This window comes from Protopterus annectens, chromosome 14.part0, assembly GCF_019279795.1.
Source record: "Protopterus annectens isolate FY-2018-M chromosome 14.part0, PAN1.0, whole genome shotgun sequence".
Lineage (NCBI taxonomy): Eukaryota > Metazoa > Chordata > Ceratodontiformes > Protopteridae > Protopterus > Protopterus annectens.
The window spans coordinates 832777728-832803766 of NC_056748.1; the positions used below are offsets into that span (position 1 = coordinate 832777728).

The following is a 26039-nucleotide window of genomic DNA, read 5'->3' on the forward strand; positions in this document are numbered from 1 at the left end:
AATTTACGTGAAGTTACTTTTTCACATAAATGGTTATTTATGTATGGAATGATCATCTTGAGAATGTTGAGAAATCAGAAAAAAGTAGGTGAATTTAAGAACGTACAGAATAAGCATAAAGCAGTTGTAGTGAAATTTAAGAAGATGTAAATTATTGCTGTTTATCCATGGACAGACTGTGAGTTCAAGTTGTCATTATGTGTTTATTTTTTTGTGAGTGAGAGAGAGACTCTGCTTAGACATAGCAGTAGAGGTCCAGGAAGAGAAGATATATCTGAATATTTCCATCATAACTCATCTCTGTCTCTTTCTTCCTTAGTCTTACATATTCACAGAGATGCTGTGGTAATAACTATATAAAACATTTAACATGAGGTCTCAGCAGCAGTTTGCAAAGAAAACATTTACTGGCAGTGTGTCTTGGAATGCATCCTGGGGTTTTCTAGCTTTTTTAAACCACATTTTCACATTTTTGCAAGTATAAGTACCATGGTATTGTTTTCAAGCTTTTATCCCTGCTATAATTCAGGCACGTTTGCGCGGAGCTGCCTACTCAGCAGTGGCGGTTAGCAGTGCCCTGTATAGTAGCAAATGCCTAAAGTTAGGATTAGGTCTGAAACCTGTTAAATGGTGTGGCATTGTGTGGGATTAAGCTTAAAGCAGCTAGATTGCACATGGAATAGCATTACCATATGCTAGCACTATATAATGTCTTGTCCTTAACTCCAGATACCACCTTTGGAGACCCCTGTTAAAAACCAAACCCAATCCTTAATCCTAAGCAACCCATACTGTTACAGGACCAGATGACATGGATATATAATTTTCAAATATTGCAGATTTGGGCGTCCTACGGCAATGTAGCAACTGTCTCATGTTCTCAAACAACCAGTTAATCATTAAAGAAAACAGTAGGTGAGAGATATAAATACGCATACACACCTTCTTTGGAGGTAAAAATCTCGCATACAAATGAGGCTGTCATGAATACCCACACAACATCCCTCACACATGCTGCTCACCACACACACTGGTTGCCTTATGCTGAGGTGCTTAAAAGAAACCTTCCCAAATCTTAAAGACCTCCAGACCCACCAAATGGCAGCACTGCTAATCAGCAATCACTAAAACACACACCAAAAGCAACACCAAACTTCTCACATAAGCCTACAACCAGTGGTCCCCCAAGAGCAAAGCCCACAAGGCAAGCATATACTTTTGTCATTGGGGATTCCATTGTATGACACACAGTGCCCCACTCACCAGGTTAGATAAGGAAAAGGTAATGGTAGTTGGCTTTCTGGAGCCAGGATCTGCAATATTACGCATGCACTCAAATCAGTGCACCCCAGGTACCAGTATGATTCTATCCTAGTCCATGTGGGTATAAATGACCTGACATACCTCATTGGGCTATATGGCAAAAGGCATAATGGATCTCTCGGAATGTATCACAGACAAGTACAAGCCTTGCACTGACCAGCTTTCTGCCTTCACCAAGATGATCTCACAGTACAAGCATAACATAATTGATTTTAATAACTGGCTTAGTATCTAGTGTCCTTTCAGGGGTGTCCAGTATCTCTTAGCATGGGAGGACATGGTCAACAGACCACGTTGCTTTACCAAGGATGGGCTGCATTTGTCCCCCTAGACATTCAGATATTGGCTGAAACATTATTCACTTCCTTTAGCGCCATTTTTAGGAAATGCCAGAAAGGCTAAACTACCAACATAATGAAAAAGCTCCAAGCAAACTTAAGCTGTTACTGCTAAATGCTAGGATCCTAAACAAAACTCCATATCCTTCAAGCCTGCCTCACTCTGGGAAATGTGCTGTGACTGAGACTTTGTTTAAAGCCAAAGAAAGTACTCCAGCAGTGTGAGGTTACATAGCCTTCACACATTTAGAGTAACAAGAGCACAGACTGAGGCCAGAGTTGGAGTTGTCTCAATCTACATTAGCAACAAATGTACCTCCAGACTGGTTAAACAGGATGATAACCATGAAGTTCATCCATGTTCAGGTCACCACAGATAAGGTCCCTCACCATGTTATGACTAGCTACAGGCCACCATTTATGCCCCCAGAGTCTTACACCTCATACCTAAACATGTTAGAGGTGCTCACCATCCAACCAATGGCCTTATTTATGGGTGAATTGGGAAATTTACACTGTCTCAAAATCACAGGCACTACACTTCCTGGACTTTATTAACTAACATAAACACCCTGGAACAGATGGTGTATACTTCAACCGGAGGATTAGACACACTGGATCTGGTAGTCACCAGCATGGGAGAGTGTTGCACCCCCCCCCCCATGTCATATACTTACTAGTGAAGCCAGATAACAAAGCTGTCTCCTTTGAAGTAAAAAATCAGCCCAGAAAACCCACCTGTAAACCAGTAACAGGAATTATTCTAAGGCAAACTACATCCTATAAAGTGGCAGTTTGTCAAAAGTTAAGGCTCCCCCTAACCTTGAGACGACTGTTACTTATGCAGAATTATTCAGAGCCCCCTATACAAGCATGTTAATAGCTGTATATAGAGGCTGCTGTACCCACCAAAAGTAAACCCAAAATAAACACTAAAAACAAACTCAACTGGTGGAATCCTCACTTAAACAGTGTGTATAATAAAAGAAGAAAACTCATTGCCGAAATCGGGAAGAGCAACTCCCTTAGACAGTTTCTGTCTTGTACAACTAAACAAGAAACTTCTAATTTAGTCCAACAAAGCCAACTACAAAGTCAGGATAGCTATGCAAGCTACAGACAGTCACAAGGCCTTCAGCTATGTCCAGAACTTTAAAGGTAACACACAGCAGTTTGCTGAGTGGTACCGCCGTCATCTATCAGGGTGACACAAATCTACTGGCTGATAAATTCAGCTCAAACTTTAACCACCATTTCCACCAGGTGAACTCTCCTCTAGCTTATTTCTGCCAACTATGACCAGGTGCTGGCAGCACTCACTAAAACTAAGAACACCACTTCCATGTATCCCAACAACATCCACGGTTGCCTCCTGAACAGTCTAAAACATGACCTGTCAGGACCACTTGAGGCAGTCTTTAAAACAGGCTGTGTTCCAAGTGAAGTCACCCCCCCTCCCCATAGACCGGACCATCAACCAACCCATTGAACTGCAGACCCTTCACTCTAACAAGCCTAATATGTAAAGCCATGGAATGAATTATCATGAAAATGATAAACAAGGACAGTGGCAACCTACAGCACTGGACCCATCCCAGTTTGGCTTTTTTTAAGTGAAAGTCACGCCTACTTAACCTGGTAGATGACTTTGAGAGGGTCAACAAGGCAATGGATGAGGATAAAACAGTGCGTACCACATATATTGACCTATCAAAGTCATTTGATACAGTACCCCACTTGGGCATTGCTGGCAAGCTGTCTGAGCTAGCCATAAATCCCTACATAACTCTCTGGATTGGACTCAAGAAGTCAAGATCAGAGAGTCAACCTCTGCCAAGAGACCGGCCACCAGCAGAGTACCCCAGGGCTCCTTGCTAGGGTGCCTCCTGTTTGGCATCTATTTCTTGGAAGTCAGGGCTAATGTTCAAGTCCTCTGTTTCACCAAGTTCACAGATGTATGTAAATGTGAGCTGTTATGGATTCCCCCTAAGACACCAGCATCTTGCAGGAGGTTTTAACACTGACAAATGACTGGTGCTAAAGCCATGGCATAAAACTCAATGCCAGAGAATGCATTCTAATGTCCTTTGGGAAACTGTCAACTGAAGTTAATTACTCAATCAATAAAACATCCTTAAAAATCAACCCATTAGTAATGGCTCTGGGAACATAGTAGATGGCAATCTGGCCTTTGACCAACACATAGAAGATAGTAGGAAAATTATTCTATGTCACCCAACGTATAGGTGAGGGTTTGGCATCCAGGTCCAAGGAAGTTGAAGAAGTAGTTGCTCTACTTGTCCCTTATCAGACCTGTCATTGAGTACAATGCCCCTTTGGCGTGTATCTAACCAGACACTTTCAACAGTTAGAACTCCCAGGTTTCTCACCAGGAGAATTGAGGGCATGAATACCCTGGTCCTGTACACTTATCGCCTAAAGGCTCTGTTTCTGTATTTAGTCTCCTACAGGCTGCTGAGAGGTAATCTTTGCCTGGCAAACAGGGCTTCCTCAAGCCCTGATGGATCTGTTTCACATGTGCAAACAAATAGCACCAGAAAAGCTAGATCCAGGGATCTGAACTTTGCTTGTGACAGAACATACTGGAGAGACAGATGTGTCCCAAATGATCCCTCCACTATGAAACAGTCTCTCCATCCATGTAAAATAGAGTTCATTCCTGATCCTATTAAAATGAAACCTTGAGAGCTGGATGGTAAGTCGTAAATTTACCTCCTGTCTGCCCCCTCCATGTCTCTTATGGACAGAGGCAGTAAACAAAAGTATTATCCTAACTAACACCCTCCTTCCAATCCTTGGGTACCTCTCTGCTAACAAGCCCCCTGTATTGACAGTGGCGGATTTGAACATCGGCACAGGGGCACGCGCCGGCCCCTTTTAAAGCTGTTCGGAACTTCATTAAAACAATAAAAACAGAAATTCACTCCCTAATTTTGTTGAAATCTGAAAATGTACCACCAAAATGGTACATTTTTCCATTTCAACTAACAAACTTTTTCCCCCTTTGAAAGTCACATGGGAGATGGAACTGCAGCTGGAGGTTGCAGTCAGGTGCAAGGACGACGGCAGCAGGCATATGCTACGCACACTACAGCCAACCACTGGGTAGCAAAAAAAAAAAAATCGGTTCACTTTTCAGCTTGCTTCCTGCTTTGCTTGGGTGAGTGGTGATTTGTGCAATGGCAACAATTGTAATTGCCTGCAGGTGTATTTAGTGGGCAGTTTAACTCCCGTTAAATACAGCTACAGACAGTTGAGTCCTTCTCTTGATTTTGGATCTGAAGCAAGCGAGCCGTTACTCAGTGAGTGAACACGTGTCATGTAAGTTGGCTTGCTGATTTTTTTCCCTCTTCCTTGTTTAGCGAAGTTACTTTGGAGCATAGGAAAGTCTCCAAAAATCCCTATAGGCTGCTATCCCATGATCTGCAACTCTCCTCTCATGCCCATATCCAGTAGATAAGGTAGGATGGTTCACATTTTAAATATTGCTCTTATCAACTTAGAAGGTTGCTAAAATAACAGGATGTGTGCTAAGTGCGAATGTATTTTCTGAAGGATATAAAATCTGAAACTCAGACATAAGTCACTATTTAGTGACTTCAGTCCTCAGCTGCAGAAGTGAGCAACAAGCCAAAGATAATATGAAGCAAAGATCTGGACACTCTTTCCCTCTTACTGCAAGGCATCAAATCTGGACAATTCCAAATATAATGGGGGGCATAAAAATAGGGGCAGATTTTAAATATTGCTCTTATAAACTTAGAAAATTGCTAGAAATAAGATTTAGTTGTATGTGCATTTTCTGAAAGATATAAAGTCTGAAAATCAACTGTATTCCATTGTTGTTTGACTTCAGTCTTCCGTTAGTTGCCAGAAAACTGTAATAACGAACACCAATGATATGAGGCAAAGATCTGGATGTTTTGCAAAAATCCGGAAAGTTGATATGTGTGGATCCCTCCGCATATCAGATTTTGGGCTTGAGGAGGTGCTAATGAAACAAAAACTCAGCATGTGGGTCTCCCAAAAATGCACACTAAAAGATGAAAATTTAATATAGCACATGTTGGTTGAAACTATAGATTCATTTAAGGACCTGGGTATATGGGTAGATCCAGCTTTTGGGTTTTTCTAATTATATCACCTGATTATTTAATAATTATAGAACTATGGTTGTATAAGAGATTTATAAAGTGCAGGAAATCAGAAATTAAGATCTTGTTCATAGGATGATAGTAAGCTATTGGCCCAGAGGTCCTTATAAGCCTAGCCAAGAATTTCACCCATGTTCCCAGAAAGTCAGTACCTGTTCATTAACTTGAACATGAAGTAATATAGAAACCTTATAAGAAAACAAGCATGAGAAAACAAGAAAGAGTCATTGGGAATACACCAGTGGTATCTATGGATGTGAAAATTAAGTTTGCCTCATTGGTAAAAGGTACAGGGTTTGAGTCTGATCTCAGGTTATTGGCAAGGCTTAGCTTGGTATTCGCCTATGAAACTATAAGACTAAAGTGGGCCAACTTGTACAGTGGGGCAGATATTTAAAGAGACCATATTCAGGTGTACAGAACATTTAGACACAACTACCTACTCTGGAAATTTTTGTCTCAGCCGCGGTGGAGCAGCGGTAGCGTTGTTGCCTCACAGCAAGAGGTTCTACTGTTCGATTCTTGGCTGGAGTGCCTTCTGTGTGGAGTCTGCATGTCCTCCCCGCAGTCGAGTGGCGTTCGAAAGACTTGTGAATGGGCGTGCCTTCGTTGAAGGTTGGGCGTCGGGCTGGCAACTCGGCACCATAAATCTGTACTGCCAATCATTAGTGGACCGGAGTTCCGCTGTGGTGACCCCTAACCGGTAAAAGCCAAAAAGACAAACAAACCTCTGCAAATTTTTGTGGTTGACAAATAGAAAATCAGACAACCTATGTAGAAGATTCTGTAAGAATGAGAAGTATGGTCATTTCTTTCTATCTTCACTGATGCATGAATAGACTACCAGATTACATTAAAACAAGTACTAGGTTAGATACTTTTAAGAACATCCTGGATGCATTATGGGATCAGCTGTTTTGGTATATTGGCAGGCTAGAAGGGCAGTATTGCCCGTTCTTGAAATATCTGTATCCAAGAGCACTTTCTGCTCATTTTTTTTATCATGAAATATTTCACCTTGCATAACATCTAGTGAATAAACTACAAGTGGCGGGGGGGGGGGGGGCAAACATATGTGATTTTTTTATAGTATTTGAGTGGTATTAACAGGATTGCAGCCAAATCACTGTGTATCCTTTTATTGTTAGCCATGGTAGATGAATTCATGATTGTAATGTGATTGCATTTCTTTTGGTGTACTGATCATGTAGTGGTTAACTTAAGATCATTTTTAGATAAGTCTGTGTTTTTTTTGTAATAGTAGAAATTGTGTGGTGGGAGGCAGGTCAATTTCACCTCTGTGTAAAAGATGGAAAAAGTTGGTGCCTCTGGATATGATTTCTAAGTTTGTTATGGTACAAATCCAATCCTGTATAGTTCACTATATAACTATTTAGTTGTATTATGTTGTCTATACAGTGCCAACCATTTAAGCTACTAAAATTGTGAAATCAGATTCAAGAAACACTGTCTGGAAGCTCTGACCTTCTTGCAGTCTGTATTTTATAGTTAAATATCCTGTTGTATTGTGTGCAAATCATGTAATGAAAGTCTAACATGAGACATGAGTTTTATTTTTTACAATTTTCTGCAGTTGCCCCCGTGTACGTAGTATAGCATACTGCTGCATCTGGCCTTTTTCCTTTATAACTGGTCTTCATTGTGTTACTGTGATAAAGTTCTGCTGAGAACACTGCATGCTAAACTAGCTGTAGTCAGTTTATTTATTTAATATTTTCAGCAACAGTTTTCTTTTTTTTTTTTTTTCTGTAAAGCTATACCGCACTGGAAGCTGTGAGGCAAGTATTACAGCCTGTTTTGTAATGGAATACCAGTCTGGCATTTTGCATTGAACATTTTCATTTTGCGTGCAACACTGATGCTGCATGCAGTTTACAAATCTGCTTAATTTCAGTTGTAACATGCACTGCATCTATTGCCATTATTGAAGGTGTAGAGTCAAATGTAACTGTGTGCAGAAGTACGATTTTGACAAGGTGTTTTTTTCTTAATAGCTATTTTTGCTGCCTTGTATCTTATGAATAGCCTGTTGTGAAATATCCACGCTAACTTCAATGAGAACAGTGAATCGATGCTCTGCAGCCATTACCTTAATTTCCCATTTGAATTGCATCAGCTGTATTGAATAGTTCTATTGTCACTCAAAAGCTGTCTGATACTGCAGTGATATGCCTGTGTTGGGAGAGGGGAGCAGATGTTGGCATGAAATAGAATGGTACCACCGAATAGGAAAGATTTGTATAGTGACCTAATTTGTCCTCTGAGTTTCATGCTTAGATTTCCTTTTTATCCTGCTGGATGTTGCACTTCCTAATTTTTGCCATGACTTTCTTCCTTTTGCTGTGCATCCTGTTGCTAGGATACCACCAGGCTGACTTGTATAAATTTGCTCTGTAGTTATTCCTGGTAAGCAGAAATGTCTCTGTGCCGTTAGCATGGTTGTACAGGTCAGTGTTCTTAGAGTTTTTGGTGGGGCATCAAATTTTGCTAGGTTACTACTTGATAGTAGGATGTTTGCCCTCACCAAAGAGGACATTAAATAGGGTGGGTGCAGCATTCTCCCATGCTAGTGATGACTACATCAACTTATGTCCCCACTCCTAGTGGGCATTTGGACTGTTGGGTCTAGGGTGCTTGCGTTGACAAAGTGCAGCAATCTCTGGGCTTGCAAGCTTGGGATAGTGTATGATTCCCAATTTATAGTTGGGTAGTCACCCATGAATATGGTATTGGGATGACTAGTGAGGAGATCCAGTAAATTGTGTTATGCATTTCCTAGGTGATACAGGTGGACCTATAACTTTTAAGGATATAGTACGTGACTTTCCTATAATAATTTGGACGTGGAGAAGCTGAAGCACATCTTGTTTGATCAGCCCTGAGGCATGCTTTTGATGTAAAGTGACATCTCCAGCTTTACTCCATGATCTAAATGCTCAAATGTTTGCATTCTCCACAGTGGAAAAAGCTTTTAGCAAGTACAGTTTCTTGTTTAGATTCGTAGAATTGAGCAGTAATGTCTTTGCATTGTTTAAAACGTGATGGTGGTCGTCTTTATGTGGTGCTTGTTAATGGATCTCTGTGGGACTGCTACCTTGATGGGGTACAGGGGCTTGTTGCAGTGAATAATGGTTACTAAATGCCAGTTAAGAGTGACTGTGGACATCTCAGACTGAATTTCAGTGGGCTGGCTACATTGAGGGTAGGGCAGTGTGGATGCATGGGGGTAGCACTACTAGACCTTACAGTCATCATTATCTTCTTTCAGCTGTTCCCGTTAGGGGTCGCCACATTGGATCATCTGTTTCCATTTCTTCCTGTCCTCTGCATCTTGCTCTGTCACACCAACCACCTGCATGTCCTCTCTCACCACATCCATAAACCTTATCTTAGGCCTTCCTCTTTTCCTGTTACCTGGTAGCTTCATCCTTAGCATCTTTTTCCCAGTATACTCAGTATCCCTCCTAAGCACATGTCCAAACCAACGTAATCTTGCCTCTCTGGCTTTGTCTCCAAACCTTCCAGCCTGGGCTGACTCTAATATACTTATTCCTAATCCTGTCCACCCTCTTCACAGCCAGTGCAAATCTTAACATCTTTAACTCTGCCACATCTGGCTCTAACTCCTGCCTTTTTGTCAACGCCAACGCCACTGTCTCCAACGCATATAACATAGCTGGTCTCACTACCCTCTTGTAGACCTTCCCTTTCACTCTTACTGACTCTTCTCCACCCACTCCATCCTGCCTGTACTCTCGTCTTCACCTCTCTTCCACACTCACCATTACTCTGAACTATTGATCCCAAGTATTTAAACTCATCCACCTTAGCCACCTCTACTCCTTGCATCCTTACCATTCCTCTATCCTCCCTCTCATTCACACACATTTATTCTGTCTTAGTCCTGCTGACCTTCATTCCTCTTCTCTCTAGAGCATATCTCCATATCTCCAGGGTCTCCTCCACCTGTTCCCTGCTCTCACTACAGATCACAATGTCATCTGCAAACATCATAGTCCATGGGGACTCCTGTCTGATCTCGTCTGTCAACCTGTCCATCACCATTGCAAATAAGAAAGGGCTCAGAGCTGATCCTTGATGTAGTCCCACCTCCACCTTAAACGAATCTGTCACTCCCACCGCAGACCTCACCGCTGTCACACTACCCTCTTACATATCCTGTACCACTCTTACATACTTCTCTGACACTCCCGACTTCCTCATACAATACCGCAACTCCTCTCTAGGCACCCTGTCATATGCTTTCTCTAAATCCACAAAGACGCAATGCAACTCCTTCTGACCATCTCTGTACTTCTCCATGAACACTCTCAGAGCAAACGTCGCAACTGTAGTGCTCTTTACTAGACCTTACAGTACAAATTGAAAAAAAAACTGTCAACACACTGAGTCCCCAAATCTCTCCTTGATTTGCTTATGAATAATTTTATTTCCGTTTGTATCCATCTGTGTCTGCTTTACCCCTTCTTTGTCACCCTATTACAGTTTTAGCCTCACCATAACGGCATTTTTCATCAAACAACTTGCATTCCTTCTCTAATTTTGTCTAATCTAAGGTTAATGTACCCACACCTCTTCTCTTACTTTTACAGTTCTTTAAAGAACTTCACATTGTGTTCTTTTTTCGATGTCAGTCACTGCTACTGTCCCATTCTGTGTCTTGAGTCGGTTTCCTCTCATTCAGCTACTGTGCTACTCTTACATCATTTTATTCTTTTACCTACAAGAATACCTTCATTCTCAGTACCTGTCCTTCTGTTTACCTACAAGAATACCTTCATTCTCAGTACCTGTCCTTCTGTTTATCTACAAGAATACCTTAATTCTCAGTACCTGTCCTTCTGTTTACCTACAAGAATACCTTCATTCTCAGTGCCTGTCCTTGTGTTTACCTACAAGAATACCTTCATTCTCAGTACCTGTCCTGTTTCTGCATCCTCCTGTGTCTATTTCAATTCTTTCCTCTTCCCTTTTATCATATTTTTTCTGTAATATTTCAGATTCTTCTATTCCCTTGTTACTCCGCACTGACTCCATATTTCCCTGTCTCCTCTACAAGTCAACCCTTTAAAGCAGCTTTAATGTAATTTCACAAACCTAATCATATGATCGTGTCTTTTTTATGTTGTCTTCCACAAGCTCTTCAAATCTCTCCTTTTCGATTCTGCCTTTACTCCTGTGATGTCTATCTGCCTTCATTCCATCTCCAGTCTCAACCCCCCGACCTGTCGTTTCTCATTACACTCATTCTTACTGTATAAAATAAAATTGCCTTTAACTTTTCATAGTTATTTCATTCAGCCAGTACACACACAACTTCAATAATCTGTCTTTCTAACTTGGGTTTTCTCCTTCTGGAGAATGCAAGTTGAGACTGCTTAGGAAACCTTTGAGTTTAGTCATTTGGTTCATAAATTAAATGAACATTTTCCTAATTTATCCAAACCTCTGTGCCTGGGGTTTTGTTAATACAAATAAATAGATTTTGACTTGCAATCCTTTCTAAAATGTTCCAATTGTTACAACATTTTTTACATTGCACATGACTAAATTGAGCATTTACTTTTTGTGATTTTTTTTTTATAACATCTACTTCTTTAGTTGCTGTGTTTTACTTAACTGAGCTTCACTTTTTCCACAGAAATCATTAACTTAAAAATAATATAATCTTTCTCTGTGACTAATATCCCAGTTGGACTGCTTCCTAGATTACAACAATGGCTATGCCTGCTGTGTCATGGAAGGGAACTGTGACTTGGTATGGGCAACCAATCACATCTTCCAGGCATGCATTAAAAATACTTGTACTGGGTGTACATGTGCTGTGTGCTGCACAGGAATTACCTGTCTGCACTACTACATCCACAGCAAAATCTTGTGCAGCTGAACATATACTGCTTTCTTTTCACACATGATAAAGAGCTTCTTATCCCACTTTTCCACCCCCACTCTGGTAGTCAACTAAGCAGACTGCGCCCCCCCCCTTTGCAAATTCTTGGATCTGCCACTAATTGATGCCCATGATACTTGAGAACCAAATGGTTAGGCTGCGTGGCTAGGGACTTAAGGACCATAGTAGTCCTTAGCAGCGTAACAACCTATGAGATGAAAAGTACAATCGAATTTGACTACATTTTATAATAAAATTATTAGCAAGGTGTGATGCATTTAAAAATCAGACAGCACGCACAGAAATTAGTGACACTATTGTATTGTATGCTAGTTATTTTTATATACTAATATGTTATTAGCTGGGTATGTCTCATGTGAAAACAAGTTGCATGAATAAAAGTACAAGAGAAGTATGCAGTACTCTGAGGTCTTCTAACTGAAGATTTCATACGTCTCTAGATGTGGAGTAGTAGAGACATCGAGTAATGTTGCAAAGAAGAGGTACAGTAAAGGGCAAAATGAGGGAGTAAACTATTATAAATTGAACTAGATATAAAAAAAGGACTTTGGGGAAATAAGAAAGGATAATGGGAAAAGAAGATATGACACAGAGGTCAGAGGTTGCACCATCTTTCACCAAAGTCTGATAATATACTGAGACAACGTCACTAGGCTGCCTATGTATGGCAGTGGCTTCAATATTTTTTCACAGGTAAATAAAAATTCTGAATGCAATTTAAATGCATTTCAGTTAATGCTGCTTATATTTTGCTATTTTGAGTGTCATTATAAAGTTATTTTTATGACAGCATATTGGTTGCCTTTGTGTCTTAAAAGAAAAAAAACAATGATGTTTTTATCTTATTTGCTGTTAAAGTACTGACTCTGGATTCTTGCCAGTAGATGATTGATGGCTGCCCTGAGTATTGGACCTTCTCCCTTCTGGCCCAGTGGACTGTCTTCCCTACCAGTGTCATGGCTTCAGTGGTATAAAGGGATATTGGCAGTGAGTGGCTAACACTCTTTTGAAATTCTCCTGGAAGACTGCTTTTGTAATAGCCAAAATCTCAGCTAGAATTGTTTTGAAGCTACAAGCACTATGTACCCCTCCCTTTGTGGTTTTCCATTGGGATGGTGTAAGCCTTAGAACGTAATCATCTTTATATCAAATGTAGTCTCCGTTCACCCTTAACCAGAACATTCAGCTACCAGCTTTCTTCCTCAACCCTCAAAATGGGGGAGGATTTGCATTCTCTGAACATACATAGGCAGCTCAGATTTTCTCTGGACAGGACTGAAGACTCAAGGACAACAGTGCAGTTTTGTTTTTTTGCTAGTAAGAAAAAAGCATACCGGTGACAAAACAGACATCATCAGATGGTTTTGTAACTAGTTTTATTTTTGCTACCACTGCAAAAGAACTATTCTTGTCTGATGCAAACTTTACCAGGGCAGCAGTCATCACAGTGTTTTTTTATTCAAGGAGTGGATGCCAGATCCATCCTAGAGGCAGCCGTCAGGTCCTCAGTTTACACCTTCACCAGTCACTACAAACTGAACACCTTGCCTAGGTCTGGAACAGGGTTTGCTAAGGTTGTCCTTCAGGGCACGCTTCTAAATGCAAGTCAGCCTCCTTCCACTGTCCATTATGTCTGAGCTCTAGGAATAATCCCAGAAGTAATGGATACTACAGAAGGGATCTAATGAAGAACATTGTGCAGTCGTGTAGGTAACTTGGATCACTGTCCTCGTAGTACCTCCCCCCCCCCCCCGCCCCAGTGGCACTTTCCTCTAGTCTAAGTCTGGAGTGGCTCCACTTCATTTCCCTTCTGCTCATCTCTTCTCCTCCCCTCCCCCTCTTTGGAATGGCATTCTTAACTTGGGTAGGGCCCTGAAAGACAGTGCGACTCCCCCCACCCCCATGTGCTCATGACCTGGCTGTGGCAGGTATCTGTTGGTATGTCCTTTCACAGTGTTCTAGAGGTATCGGGCATAGGGTTGCAGACCAAGAGCTTCCTATTCTTAAGGGTCAAGAAAGCTCTGAATGGCAAAGGCATACCATATTGTTTTACCTGCATGTTCTTTCATGCCCAGGGGTGGCTATGTGTCATGTAGGGGAAGGAAGTTGAGCTCTTAAAGAATGGTTGGATTGGTGGGATACCCAGGAGAGAAGTTTCAGAAGTAATGAATACTGCAACAGTGTTATATTTGAGCATCTGATATTATAATATGTAACCTATACAATTCTACTTTTTCAAACAATCCAAATGTCATTATGATGTGGGTGGAAGATGGGAATGAATATGGTTTTACATTCAAAATCACTAGAATGTAAGGATGAACCAAAAGCTTATGATGTGGCTTTTTTGTCATCAACATTATGGCAATCCCACCTGTTCTCCCACTTCCTAACCAGAGAGTAAAGCTTAATTTAGAATTTAAGTAACATGTAGCATTCATTTACATTCTGAAGATGTAATTATCCTATTAGCTGACTGACAGTACGATTTGATTTAACATTCACTTTAGTTATAACATTTAAGTTTCTCTTAACTTCTGAAGGTATAGGTTAAAATAGAAAAGCAAACTTTAATTTTCTTGTAATGTGACTTTCTTAGAGCTGGTTAGGTATAAATTGCTGGCATATTTCTTAATTGTTGGGAGGGTGGCCTAATGGTTAAGGTGTTTGCCTTACAAACACAAGGCACAGGGTTTGAGTCTCACAAGGGATAATTGGCTAAGCTTAAAATGGCTCACAAGGGCAGTTAGATTAGTACTAATCTAGGAACCTATGAACCTATGTATGTGCACTTCTGGAAGGGGTGGTGTGGTTGTCCATAACAGTTAAAAATCTAGAGACTCAAGAAGATTGTTTCATGTTCATTCTCAGGACAGACTAGTCATTTTTTGTCTCCTTGCCCTATTCATCTTCCATTAAAGTCTACGTCTTTTCATTTGCCTGCACCTGCTTTTGTTCATGACTGCTAGCTACTCACTCCAAAACTCATAGCATTATCTTATTTTTGTAATGCACTAAATTACAATACACTGAACTTTTATTTTTGATGAAGAATTAGTGGTAAAGGGGCTTTTGTCAAGTAAGCAATTCACTGTTTAAGAAGTATTACAAAGGTTTGTTAGTTTGCAGGTAAAAATGTTGCTGTCATTTGAAGCATTTTTCTGTGAGTGTAGTAAGGTGCAGGGGAACACAACAAATAGGTTACAAGGGGCATCAAATTAAACAATAGGTGGTGAGGGACTAGGGAGGGAGAATGGTGATTACGTTTCACTAGATGTGGGGGAAATGATGTGGGTGAGGAACCCCCTGGAAGTAATCTAGAAATGAAACATTGGACAGGAAGGAAGGAGGATGTTTTCAGGGGAATCCTATCATGTCACTAAATACCCTTTCATTGAAACCACTATAATGCCATAAATTACATTAAAATCTGTTTTCTCTGGAAAAAGAAAAACAGAAAAAAATGGACATTTTTTGTGTTTGTGGTTAATTTTGAGATTTTTGTTCAGTTTTGCTTCACTTAATTTACTGTAGAATTATTTTTTGTTTACTTTGAAGTATTGGAAATATGGACTGGGGATGCGTTTTAGTTACAAGGTGTTTGCCATTTCCCCCACGGTTGTGTGACTCTAGAATTAGTGTATGTAATTAAAAGGGGTATGGGAGCTTTAAGAGAGCCCGGGTGGTTTGTACCCCACTAGGAACAGTACTTTTGTGTTTCCCAGCCCAATGAAAAGCTTTCATTGTTTATTTAATGATAGTGGTTTCAGTGAAAGTGGTTTCCATGAAATGACACAACTCCATCTTGGGAACATGATTCTGGTAGGGGATGAAAATGGAGTGACGCAGAAACACTAGTACTGCAGATAAGTTATTTTTATGTTTAGCATATTTTTTTGATTGTTTTGTTTTTTTGTGTGTGGTTGTTTTTCAGAGGCTTTATAAGTAACATTATAGTTAAGTTGAAAAGCTTTCTGTACATGAAACAAGTATGTCATAAGGTTGGTACCACTAATGAAAGTGACCAACTACTGTCTACTGTTTTTACAAGAAGAGCTGAACATGTAGGCTAATACTACTCTTCCTCTGCTGGCATTCAAAATGAAATTCGTAAAATAGCAGTCTAATGTCACTGTCCAAAACAATAACCTGAAATCCTGTGTTTCTGTCCCAGAAATGTACTTATTTTTACTTTTCTGCAGCATATGTTTCAGCACTTTCGAAATGGGCATACTTGGATACAGTAGAATGTTGGTCTTTGTTGTTTCATATTTTTCAGACTGTATTTCTTGGGTACCAGTTACAGGGCTATTTTATATAAAAGAAGGCAATCTCGGACCTGCCCTACTACAGATGCTCCATATCCATAAGTCTTAACTCCTCATGCATTACCCGCTCAAAAGACCTGAGTCTGATAAGCAGCATCAACAAAATTTGCTGGAGAGACAGGTTTGTCTCCCAGAGTCTGCCCTGTCTCTGGAATAGACTTCCCATACATGTCAAACAGAGCACCTTGCTGATCCTCTTCAAGCGCAACCTTGATGAATGGATGGAAAACCACTCATTTGTCCCAGGGGTTCTACCCGTGTCCCTCATTAAGGGGGGTGACCGGTGCTGACTGAGGTTTCTTTTTGGGGATAAACTCTTGGCTACGCTTGTAAGGGCCCCAGGGCCACTAGCCTAGTAAGCTGCTATGAGCCTATGAAAGCATGTCTTTAGATACAAATTTTTCAAAATATTAGCGTGCTACTAGCAAGGTAATCTAGGTCCCGGTGCGGTGTGCATACCAGTTCCCTATCACTGAGTTCTACAAGGAGCACCCATGGGAATTATAACCTTAAAGGTCCTCTCCTATCTCCTGGTATTCAGCAAAGCAAAGATTAAGCCTGCTACCTCCCAGGAAAATCTTTGCCACAGTGTATGATTATCTTTAAACTAAATTAAACTGTTTTGTGTAGTCCTACAGCTCTGCCCTATCTGGTATGCTCACTTGCCAGTAGCTAGGTTGCTGCCTACATTACCCGGCTTCTAGTCCCTACTCCACCCTTACTAGATGCCTTACTGACATTAGTTGTTCACATATATGGTGAATTAGCCAAAAATTAAATTAAATGCAGAAACAAGCTCAGTTAGGCAGTTCCGTTAGTCAGTAAAAGCTCACCTGCCCCATACTACCCAACAGTTTTTGAGCACAACTGCAGCCTCGTGGTCTGACCAATCTGTAACCCCACCTCACTGATGTCATAGCTGAGGTAACGTGGTAATGGCTATCTGGCTTGGCACCATTTTCAAACTGTTAACGTGCTACTAGCAAGGTGATCTAGCTCCTGGTGCGGTGTGCATACCAAGTAAGGTCTTTATTATCAATTGCTAGGATCTTTATTACTGAAACTGCGGCTAGTCTATAATATCAATGTTATCAGCTGTTAATATCTGTTTTGCTGGAACTTCAGATTGTCTATATTAGCAGCTGTATGTATCACAGTTACCTGTACTACGGACTTGGCTATGTTATGGTTGTTACACACCTAGAGTGGGAAATGTCTGTTTGTTAATGTTATCTCTGACTGTAATCCTAGTGCGTTTGTACTTGTTGCACCATTCAAACGGGTGTCCAGAGGGTATAACAACTAGTTTTTTTATCCAGCTATTTAGAGTTTGTACATACCAAAGGAAGGTAATGGCCGTATAGGTGCCTCACTCAACAGTGGGCTACACCAACAGCTACTCTGTTGCATATTTAGTTGTTTGCACACTGACTACATATCACTAATAGGCCCGCTGAGCGTCTGAAGGACTTAGCGTATGTATTCAGTGTAGAAAACCGGGCGTGCGCTACTGCACAGAATACTTCCTTCAGTTAAGAATGCTGTGTTACAGGAGTGGTTACTTTAGATCTCCGTTAACACATAAGTAGAGCTGCACTGCTAAAGTGCGCTTTTCAGGCATGAAATTCAAAGGTGCTTAGCTCAGGACATATTTGTTTTGTGTCGCACTACTACAGCGCACACCTCGGGAATGTCTCACAAAGGTGTTTACCTTAAGATGCTGTTTCCATTACATTGTACCGCAAGTGCACGAAACACAGGGTCTATTTGCTAAGGTACTTAGCTTAAGGATTAGTGCATTATGTTGTCCTACGTGCACAGCTCAGGTTTTCTTTCCGTAGGTGCTCTTATAAGGATTTTATAAGGGAATAAACAGACCCTAGTGGGCACACTGTGCCGCTGAAGACCACAGCTTCAGAACTAGCTATATAAGCGATCTGTTCATAGAGCACTCACATCACTTGTGGGTTCGCTTTACTGTGAAAACATGTTGCTTCTGAGTCTGTTGAAAAGTTGGCATCTGTTCCAAATTGGAGCGGGTATAACTCAGGAGATGCTAGAATCACCAGAGTGTAGACCTGCTGATGTTTAATACTTCTATACCGCTCCCACCTACCAAATAACAGATGTAGAACACAGCCTAGGCCCACAGTTATTTAATGATGGTACAGCCTTAGCCTTACACATAGTGGACTAAGTACGACATTACCTACATTACATTCACCTTTCTACATGCAGAATATCTCTCAAATGTTTAGATCATACAACTGAGGCAAAACATGTTCTGAGAGCCGTTACGCAGTTAAAAGAACGCTGAAACAAATGCTGTTGTGGTTTACATATGATTAACTGTGTAACTATCTCTGCTATTTAACATTTATATCTGCTGCATTATTAATGCTGCACTGCTGCTATGTTGATGTTAAGATGGTTCTAGGGGTAAAAGTAGACAGTTATTTTGTATAATGATACATTATTCTGTCTCTATAAATTCTGAGAAACTCTTCCCTGTTCCTTCCCTCAATTGCTACCTCTCCCACACCCACTACTTAGCTCTAGACCTCCTATTAAATATGCAACCTCTATCTACATGACTGCTTAACTAATTTTTGTTTTATTTCTCCCCATTTTTAGTTCCCTATCACTGAGTTCTACAAGGCGCACCCACGGGAATTATAACCCTAAAGGTTCTCCTATCTCCTGGTATTCAGCAAAGCAAAGATTAAACCTGCCATCTCCCAGGAAAACCCTTGCCACAGTGTATGTTTATCTATAAACGAAACTAAACTGTTTTGTGTAGTCCTACAGCTCTGCCCTATCTGGTATGCTCACTTACCAGTAGGTAGGTTGCTGCCTACATTACCTGGCTTCTAGTCCCTATTCCACCCTTACTAGATACCTTACTGACAGTTGTTCACATACATGGTGAATTAGCCAGAAGTTAAATTAAATGCAGAAACAAGCTCAGTTAGGCAGTTCCGTCAGTCAGTAAAAGATTACCTGCCGCATATTACCCAACTGATAGTTTTTGAGCACAACTGCAGCCTCGTGGTTTGAACCCGCTCCGTTCGCTCACTCTGCCCCCATACCCCCAAATTCCACCCACCCCCACTGCACCTGAACTTATACTTCACATTAAGCACTCCCACCTCTCAACTGCCAACCCCCTACACACATACACACACCTACCACTTACACTCTAATTGTCTATACCCAATTCAACATCTCACATATACTTACACACTTGCATTACTATGACAGCACTACGTCACACTTTACTATTTACCACATCCACATCACTTCTACTGCTGTTATGCACCCTCACATCGTATACCTCCCTGCACTATATCACACACACTCCCAAACATAGTATCAACGTGCAACACCTAGACACACATTTCTTCCTCTTGTAGCCCTAGCCCTCCTCCACACAACCATTACAGACTGTTATACCGTAACAATTCTCCCACTACAACCTAACTCACCATACAAATAGATTCACCAAACTGCAATTTAAGCTCTCCAAACTCTATCACTACCTACACAAACAACTTACTCTAGCAGGAGACATACACCCCAACCCCGGTCCCACCAGCACTCAACCAACACTACCCCCTCCACCCCAACCAAACCTGTCTATCTTGCACCAAAGATCCAAAGCATCCCTTCTCCTGATCAACATTAATGTAAGAAGCATAGCCAAAAAAACTCACAATCTACATGCTTTGCTATCTCACTACTCGCCAGATATAGTAACATTAACTGAAACCTGGCTTAAACCCCACACCGACAGTAATGAGATCACACCCCCAGGTTACAACATCCTATGTAAAGACAGAACCAATAAAAAAAAGGAGGAGGCATAGCAATCTTATACAAAAATCACCCCTCACTACAGCTCCACAACTCCTCAGTCCCACACATAGATTATGCAGAGAAAATTATAGCTAAATTTAACCATTAACTCTAGCAAAAGCCTCAGCATTATAGGAGGTTACATACCACCTGGTAACAACACTTCTAGTGTTGAACACCTACTACACTGGTGCTCCAGTCACCTCCCCCAAGAAGCCATTATCATGGGAGACTTCAATATTGACTGGCTCCAATGCTCCTCACAAATTCCAACTATTCATATGAACTTTACGGGTTCACCCAAACCATCACAACTCCCACTAGAACTGACAAAGTCACCAAATGGATATCCCTACTAGATTGGATTCTAGTAAACACACCCCACCTTGCATCTCACTCTGGGTGTCTCCCTAATAACCTAAGTGACCACAGTCCAACTTTCCTCCTTCGTGATCGTATCCACCCAGAACATCAAACCACCTACCGCACAATTAGGAATAAAAAACATTTTAATCCTGACAACTTCATCACTGCCCTACAAGACTGCCACTGGGATCACCTCAAACATCTAACCCTAGATGAAGCAGTACTATCCTTCAACAAAACCTTTCTTGATATTGTCAAGACCCATGCCCCACCAAGACAAATTAGAGTCAAAGCCAATTACTCCCCCTGGTTAACCAAAGAAACCAGATCCCAACTAAAAGAGATAAAGCCTGGTCACTATACCATAAAAAGTAATCCAACACCACCAAACAAACCTTCCTACAAGTTAGAAACAAAGCCAAGAAACAAGTGAAAATAGACAAAACCAATTATTACCAAGTATCCAAAATAAACACCAAAAACATCCACAAAAGTTCTGGGCCGCAATTAAAAACCTATTACAACCAGGTAATATTGCTACTCCCACTCCAAAAACAACTTCCAGTACTGACAGCATAGCTACCCAATTCAACAACTTTTTCACTGAAACCATTCTAAACTTAGCCAACAAGCAGACTAACATATATACTTCCCCAGAATCAAACAATGTCTCACCCCCACAAGAAACCTCCACCCAATTTAAACTATACCCAGTATCCACCAGTTACATCAAAAAGCACCTGAAAAAACTAAAACCTACAACATTAGCCGCTGACAACCTTCCAACTGACTATCTTAAAATTGCAGCAGATGCCATTTCCTATCCTATAGCAATACTCATTAACAGATCTTTAACCGAATCACATGTACCCTCTATCTTGAAAATATCACACATAATGCCCCTTCACAAAGGGGGAATATCTTACAAACTTACTAACTACCATCCCATTGCCATTCTCTCTCCCCTATCCAAGATCCTAGAAAGAATAGTACACACACAACTCATGAAATACCTCACCTCACATAACCTATCTAGTACCCAGCACGGCTTTTGCCCAGCACATAACACTAAAACTGCCCTACTAACCTTTACCAACAAAGTTAACCAACTTAGAAATAACTCCCTATCTGTATCATCCTTATTTCTTGACCTATCAAAAGCCTTTGATATGGTCATCCACAAGAAATTCATTAAAATCCTTTCCTCCCGAAACATCAATATCACAATTCTTAACTGGTTCCAAATCTACCTAGCACATAGGCAACAAGCCGTTCGATGGCAACAAACCCTCTCCTACATCCTCCCAGTCACAATCGGAGTCCCACAAGGCTCCATCCTTGGACCGCTCCTATTATCACTCTTTACCAACCATCTACACACTGCTACCCCCAATGCCAGCTTAATTCAATATGCTGATGATTCAACCCTGATCTGCACAGCCCCATCTCTTACAGCCCTCCAAACCCTTACCCAAGACACTTTCCTCTCAGTAGAAAAATGGCTAACCAACTCTCACCTGATACTTAATCCCAACAAAACTAACCTCCTAATCTTTTATCCCACTAGAACAGCTACCTCCCCCAACCTTCAACATCTACTCTAACAATAACACCATTATTACTCCTAACTACCCACACCAAACTACTGGGGATAGTAATTGACAACAATCTAAAATTCGACCTCCATATAGACCAAACCATCAAAAACGTCCACAAGAAACTAGGCCTCCTGTACAGGAATGCCCAATTTCTAACACCTTCTACAAGAATCACCATAGCCAGAACACATCTGCTATCTACAGTCCTATACGCATCCCCCATCCTCATCAACCTATGTAAATCAGACCCCTACAAATTAGAAGCTTGCTATAACAAAATATCCAAATTCGCCACAAAATCACCATACAGATCACATCACTGCCAATCCCTAAAACAGTTCGACTGGCTTGAACTCCCACATCTCCTACACTTTAACCAGCTAAGCCTAGCCCACCAAATTCCACACCACCCAACCTCCAACACCCTAGCCCAAAGGTTCCTAGAATTTATAAACTCAAATGATATGGAACAACTTGTTACCACTCCCACAAGAGGGGAAAACATACTGGACCTGATCATCATCAACATGGGGACTGTATGCTCCAAACCAGAAGTGTATCCCTCACTGGTAAGATCAGACCATAAACTAATCTCACTGGATATTCACATCCCGACCCCACCCCCTGCCCAGAAAACCACAGTGAAAAACTTCTCTAAAGCAAATTTCACACTCTTCAAAACCGAGGTGGAATCCTTCAAAGCCCCCGGGCCTGTGGAAAATACGGCCCAGACTGCAGAATCCTTTATAAACGCATTCTATGAACACCTTCAGGAATGCATGGATCATGCAATCCCAAATAAAACCAAGACCCAATCCTCCAAAGGCAGAAGTCCTGTCTGGTGGACTCCAGCCATAAACAAACTATACAATAGAAGGAGGAAGCTACTACATGATAGAGCAAAATCCCAAAAAGGGAAGGCATCTCTGATCAGTATTAGCAAAAAACTTACGGGCACTCATAAAATCGTCTAAGGCCAGCTTTGAGAGAAAAATTGCACAGGACATGAAGGATAATCACAAGGCTTTCTTTAGTTATGTTAGGAACCTGGGTGGGAATTCCCAGATATGCTCAGAATTAGTCCAAAATGACAAAAAATACACCTAACCCACAGACATTACCAACATCCTAGCTGACAGGTTCAGTGCAAACTCCCCCCCCCCCACTAAAAGGGCAAATATCTATCCCAGCAGAGTGCTGCCCGCCTGACATCTCAGATGCTCAGGTAAGAGCCGCCCTCTCCAAAGCAAAAAACACAGCATCAATGGTACCAGATGGTGTCCCAGGCTGCGTCCTACATGAACTCCAAGAAGAGCTAAACCCAAACATAAAACTACTGTTCAATCTCAGCCTTACTACAGGATATGTACCCAAAGAGTGGTGTACAGCAACAGTGGTCCCTCTCCACAAAGTTGGTGCCTCAACGGATCCTGGAAACTATCGCCCCATAAGCTTGACTAGCTTGGTCTGCAAAGCCATGGAAAGGATCATCATGGACCTCATAAATAAAGATATTGGGGACCTACAGACACTGGATCCTACCCAGTTTGGCTTTGTTAAGGGCAGATCCTGCCTCTTAAACCTGGTCGATTTCTTTGAAACAGTCACCAAGGCCATTGACGAGGGGAAGATGGTCCACACAGTCTACCTGGACCTCGCAAAAGCCTTTGATACAATACCCCACTCGGGCATTATAGATAAGCTCACCAGCTTAAATATAAACCCCTATGTCACTAGATGGGTTGCAAACTGGCTCAAGGACAGAACCCACATGGTTAGAATTGCTGGAGCCATGTCAGACTCCAAACCAGTTACAAGTAGCGTCCCACAAGGCTCAGTCCTGGGACCTCTCTTGTTTGGTATATATTTCTCGGTGGTACAGGCCAACACGGAAGGACTGTGGCTGACCAAGTTCGCAGATGACTGCAAACTGGGTGCCATAATCGACTCTCCAGCCGACACAAGCATCCTCCAAAAGGGCCTCATAGAAACAGACAACTGGTGACAGAGCCATGGCCTCAAGCTAAACGCCAAAAAGTGTATAGTTATCCCCTTTGGCAAAAACAAAGTGCCCACAAATTACCACATAAGTGGTAATCCATTAAGCACAGAAGAAGTAATTAGGGACCTGGGGACCCAAGTTGATAGCAATCTCTCATTTGACAACCACGTGGCCAAAGTGGTTAGAAAAACATTTTATATAGCCCACCTAATCATGAAGGGATTCACATCTAGATCAGGGGAGGTCATCATACCTCTTTACTCATCCCTCATCAGGCCCATAATTGAGTACAATGCCCCTTTTGGGATGTACCTTACCAGACACCTGCAGCAACTGGAAAGACCCCAAAAGTACCTCACCAAGAGGATCAAAGGGCTCAAACACATGTCATATGCTGCCCGGTTAAAGAAACTCCAGCTCTACTCAGTGGCATACCGCCTGTTCAGAGGCGATCTGTGCCTGACGTATAAAGCCATGTCCAACCCAGAATTAATGGACATGCTGCACCTCAGAAAATCCAAATCCCATCGAGCTACACGCTGGAGAGACTTGAACCTCAGCACTGAAATAAATAGGACATGCTGGAGGGACAGATTCATAACCCAGAGGCTCCCTTCACTCTGGAATAAAATCCCAGTCCAGGTTAGGCAGAGTCCCTCATTGACTCTCTTCAAGAGGAATCTTGATTAGTGGATGGGAGATAGTAGGTTTACCCCGGGTATCACTTCTGTGTCACTGTTAGACAGAGGCACAGTATACTAACCTCGAAAAAGGGCATAGCAAAATTAATTTAAAATGGGTGGCGAAAGCCAAACACACTCTGGCTAGGCTTATAAGTGCCCTAGGGCAGATAGCCTAGTATGAACCTATGAAAACTCCACCCCTCAGTCATCTTAATTCAGCCATACTCTGCTCCTAGACCCCTCCACTCTGATAACAAATACTACAAGTTACTAGGAAGGAACTCAGCTGGTGAAGGCCTTTTCTCCAACTATACTGCTAAACTATGGAACACCCAACCTACTACTCTTAGCTCAAGTTCCTCACCAAAACAATTCAAATCACTCCTTAAAACTCACCTGTCAAAATCCTGGCTCTGCCCCTGCATTCCCCCCAGACTAAACATCTCTTAAACTCCATTCTCACTTTCTTTACCCTTGTATAATCTAACATGGTCACTCTCTAAACCAACATCAAACACTGTACCACCAGAAAAAGTATAGCGTACACTCTCAGTATGTATCATATAGTATATGCTACTTGTGTGCTTTACAACTACTGTTATCACAGCAAATACACCTATTGATATAACTCATATTCACTTACTTTTTTTTAATTGTTGATTTTTCAATGAATAATTTCTCTGAATTGCTATTTAAGCCTATGTCAATCTACATACCAAAGTATATTAGCCTATTAACCTGTTGTGTTGATTTTGTCTTGATTGTGTAATTAGCATTGTATGACATGGAGCATTTCTCCCCAGGCCTCCACTGAAAATGGGCAATTGCCCAGCTGGACCTTCCCGGTAAACAAATGTAAAATAAAATAAATAAAATATGGGATGGAACCCTTCTTAAATTTTGTAACATATTCATAGGTTCATACTAGGCTATCTGCCCTAGGGCATTTATAAGCCTAGCCCAGAGTTTTGTGACTTTCGCCACCCCTTTAGTTTGAAGGATACTATGCCCATTATTTAGCTGTGCCTCTGTCAAGCAGTGACACTGAGGTGATCCCTGGGGTATACCTGCGATCTCCTATCCATTGGTCAAGATTTCTCTTGAACAAAGCCAGCGAGGTGCTCTGCCTCACATGTACCGGGATTTTGTTCCACAGCATAGGGAGTCTCTGGGTGATGAATCTGTCCCTCCAGCACGTCCTATTTATGACCGTGTCAAGGTTCAAGTCTCGTGATCGTGTAGATCGGATGGATTTAAATTTTTTGAGGTGAAGCATGTTCATTAATTCCGGGTTGGACATGGCCTTGTAAGTCAGGCACAGGTCACCTCTGAGCAGGCGATAAGCGACTGAGTAGAGCTGGAGCTTCTTCAGTCGGGCAGCATAGGACATATTTTTGAGACCCTTTATCCTTTTGGTG

The 26039-nt window shown here is 41.5% G+C and overlaps 1 protein-coding gene across 8 annotated transcripts in view; it reads left to right on the forward strand.

The window, feature by feature from the left end:
* LOC122789279 (dynamin binding protein) overlaps positions 1 to 26039 on the forward strand; it is a 1317438-nt gene that overhangs the window by 1220272 nt on the left and 71127 nt on the right. For 6 of the 8 annotated variants that reach the window (XM_044056581.1, XM_044056586.1, XM_044056582.1 and 3 more), the window contains one exon: positions 7612 to 7635. The exons of the other annotated variants lie outside the window; for them this stretch is intronic. In XM_044056581.1, coding sequence (XP_043912516.1) covers positions 7612 to 7635 — 24 coding nt within the window. The remainder of the gene's footprint in view (positions 1 to 7611; positions 7636 to 26039) is intronic. 8 annotated transcript variants of the gene reach the window in all.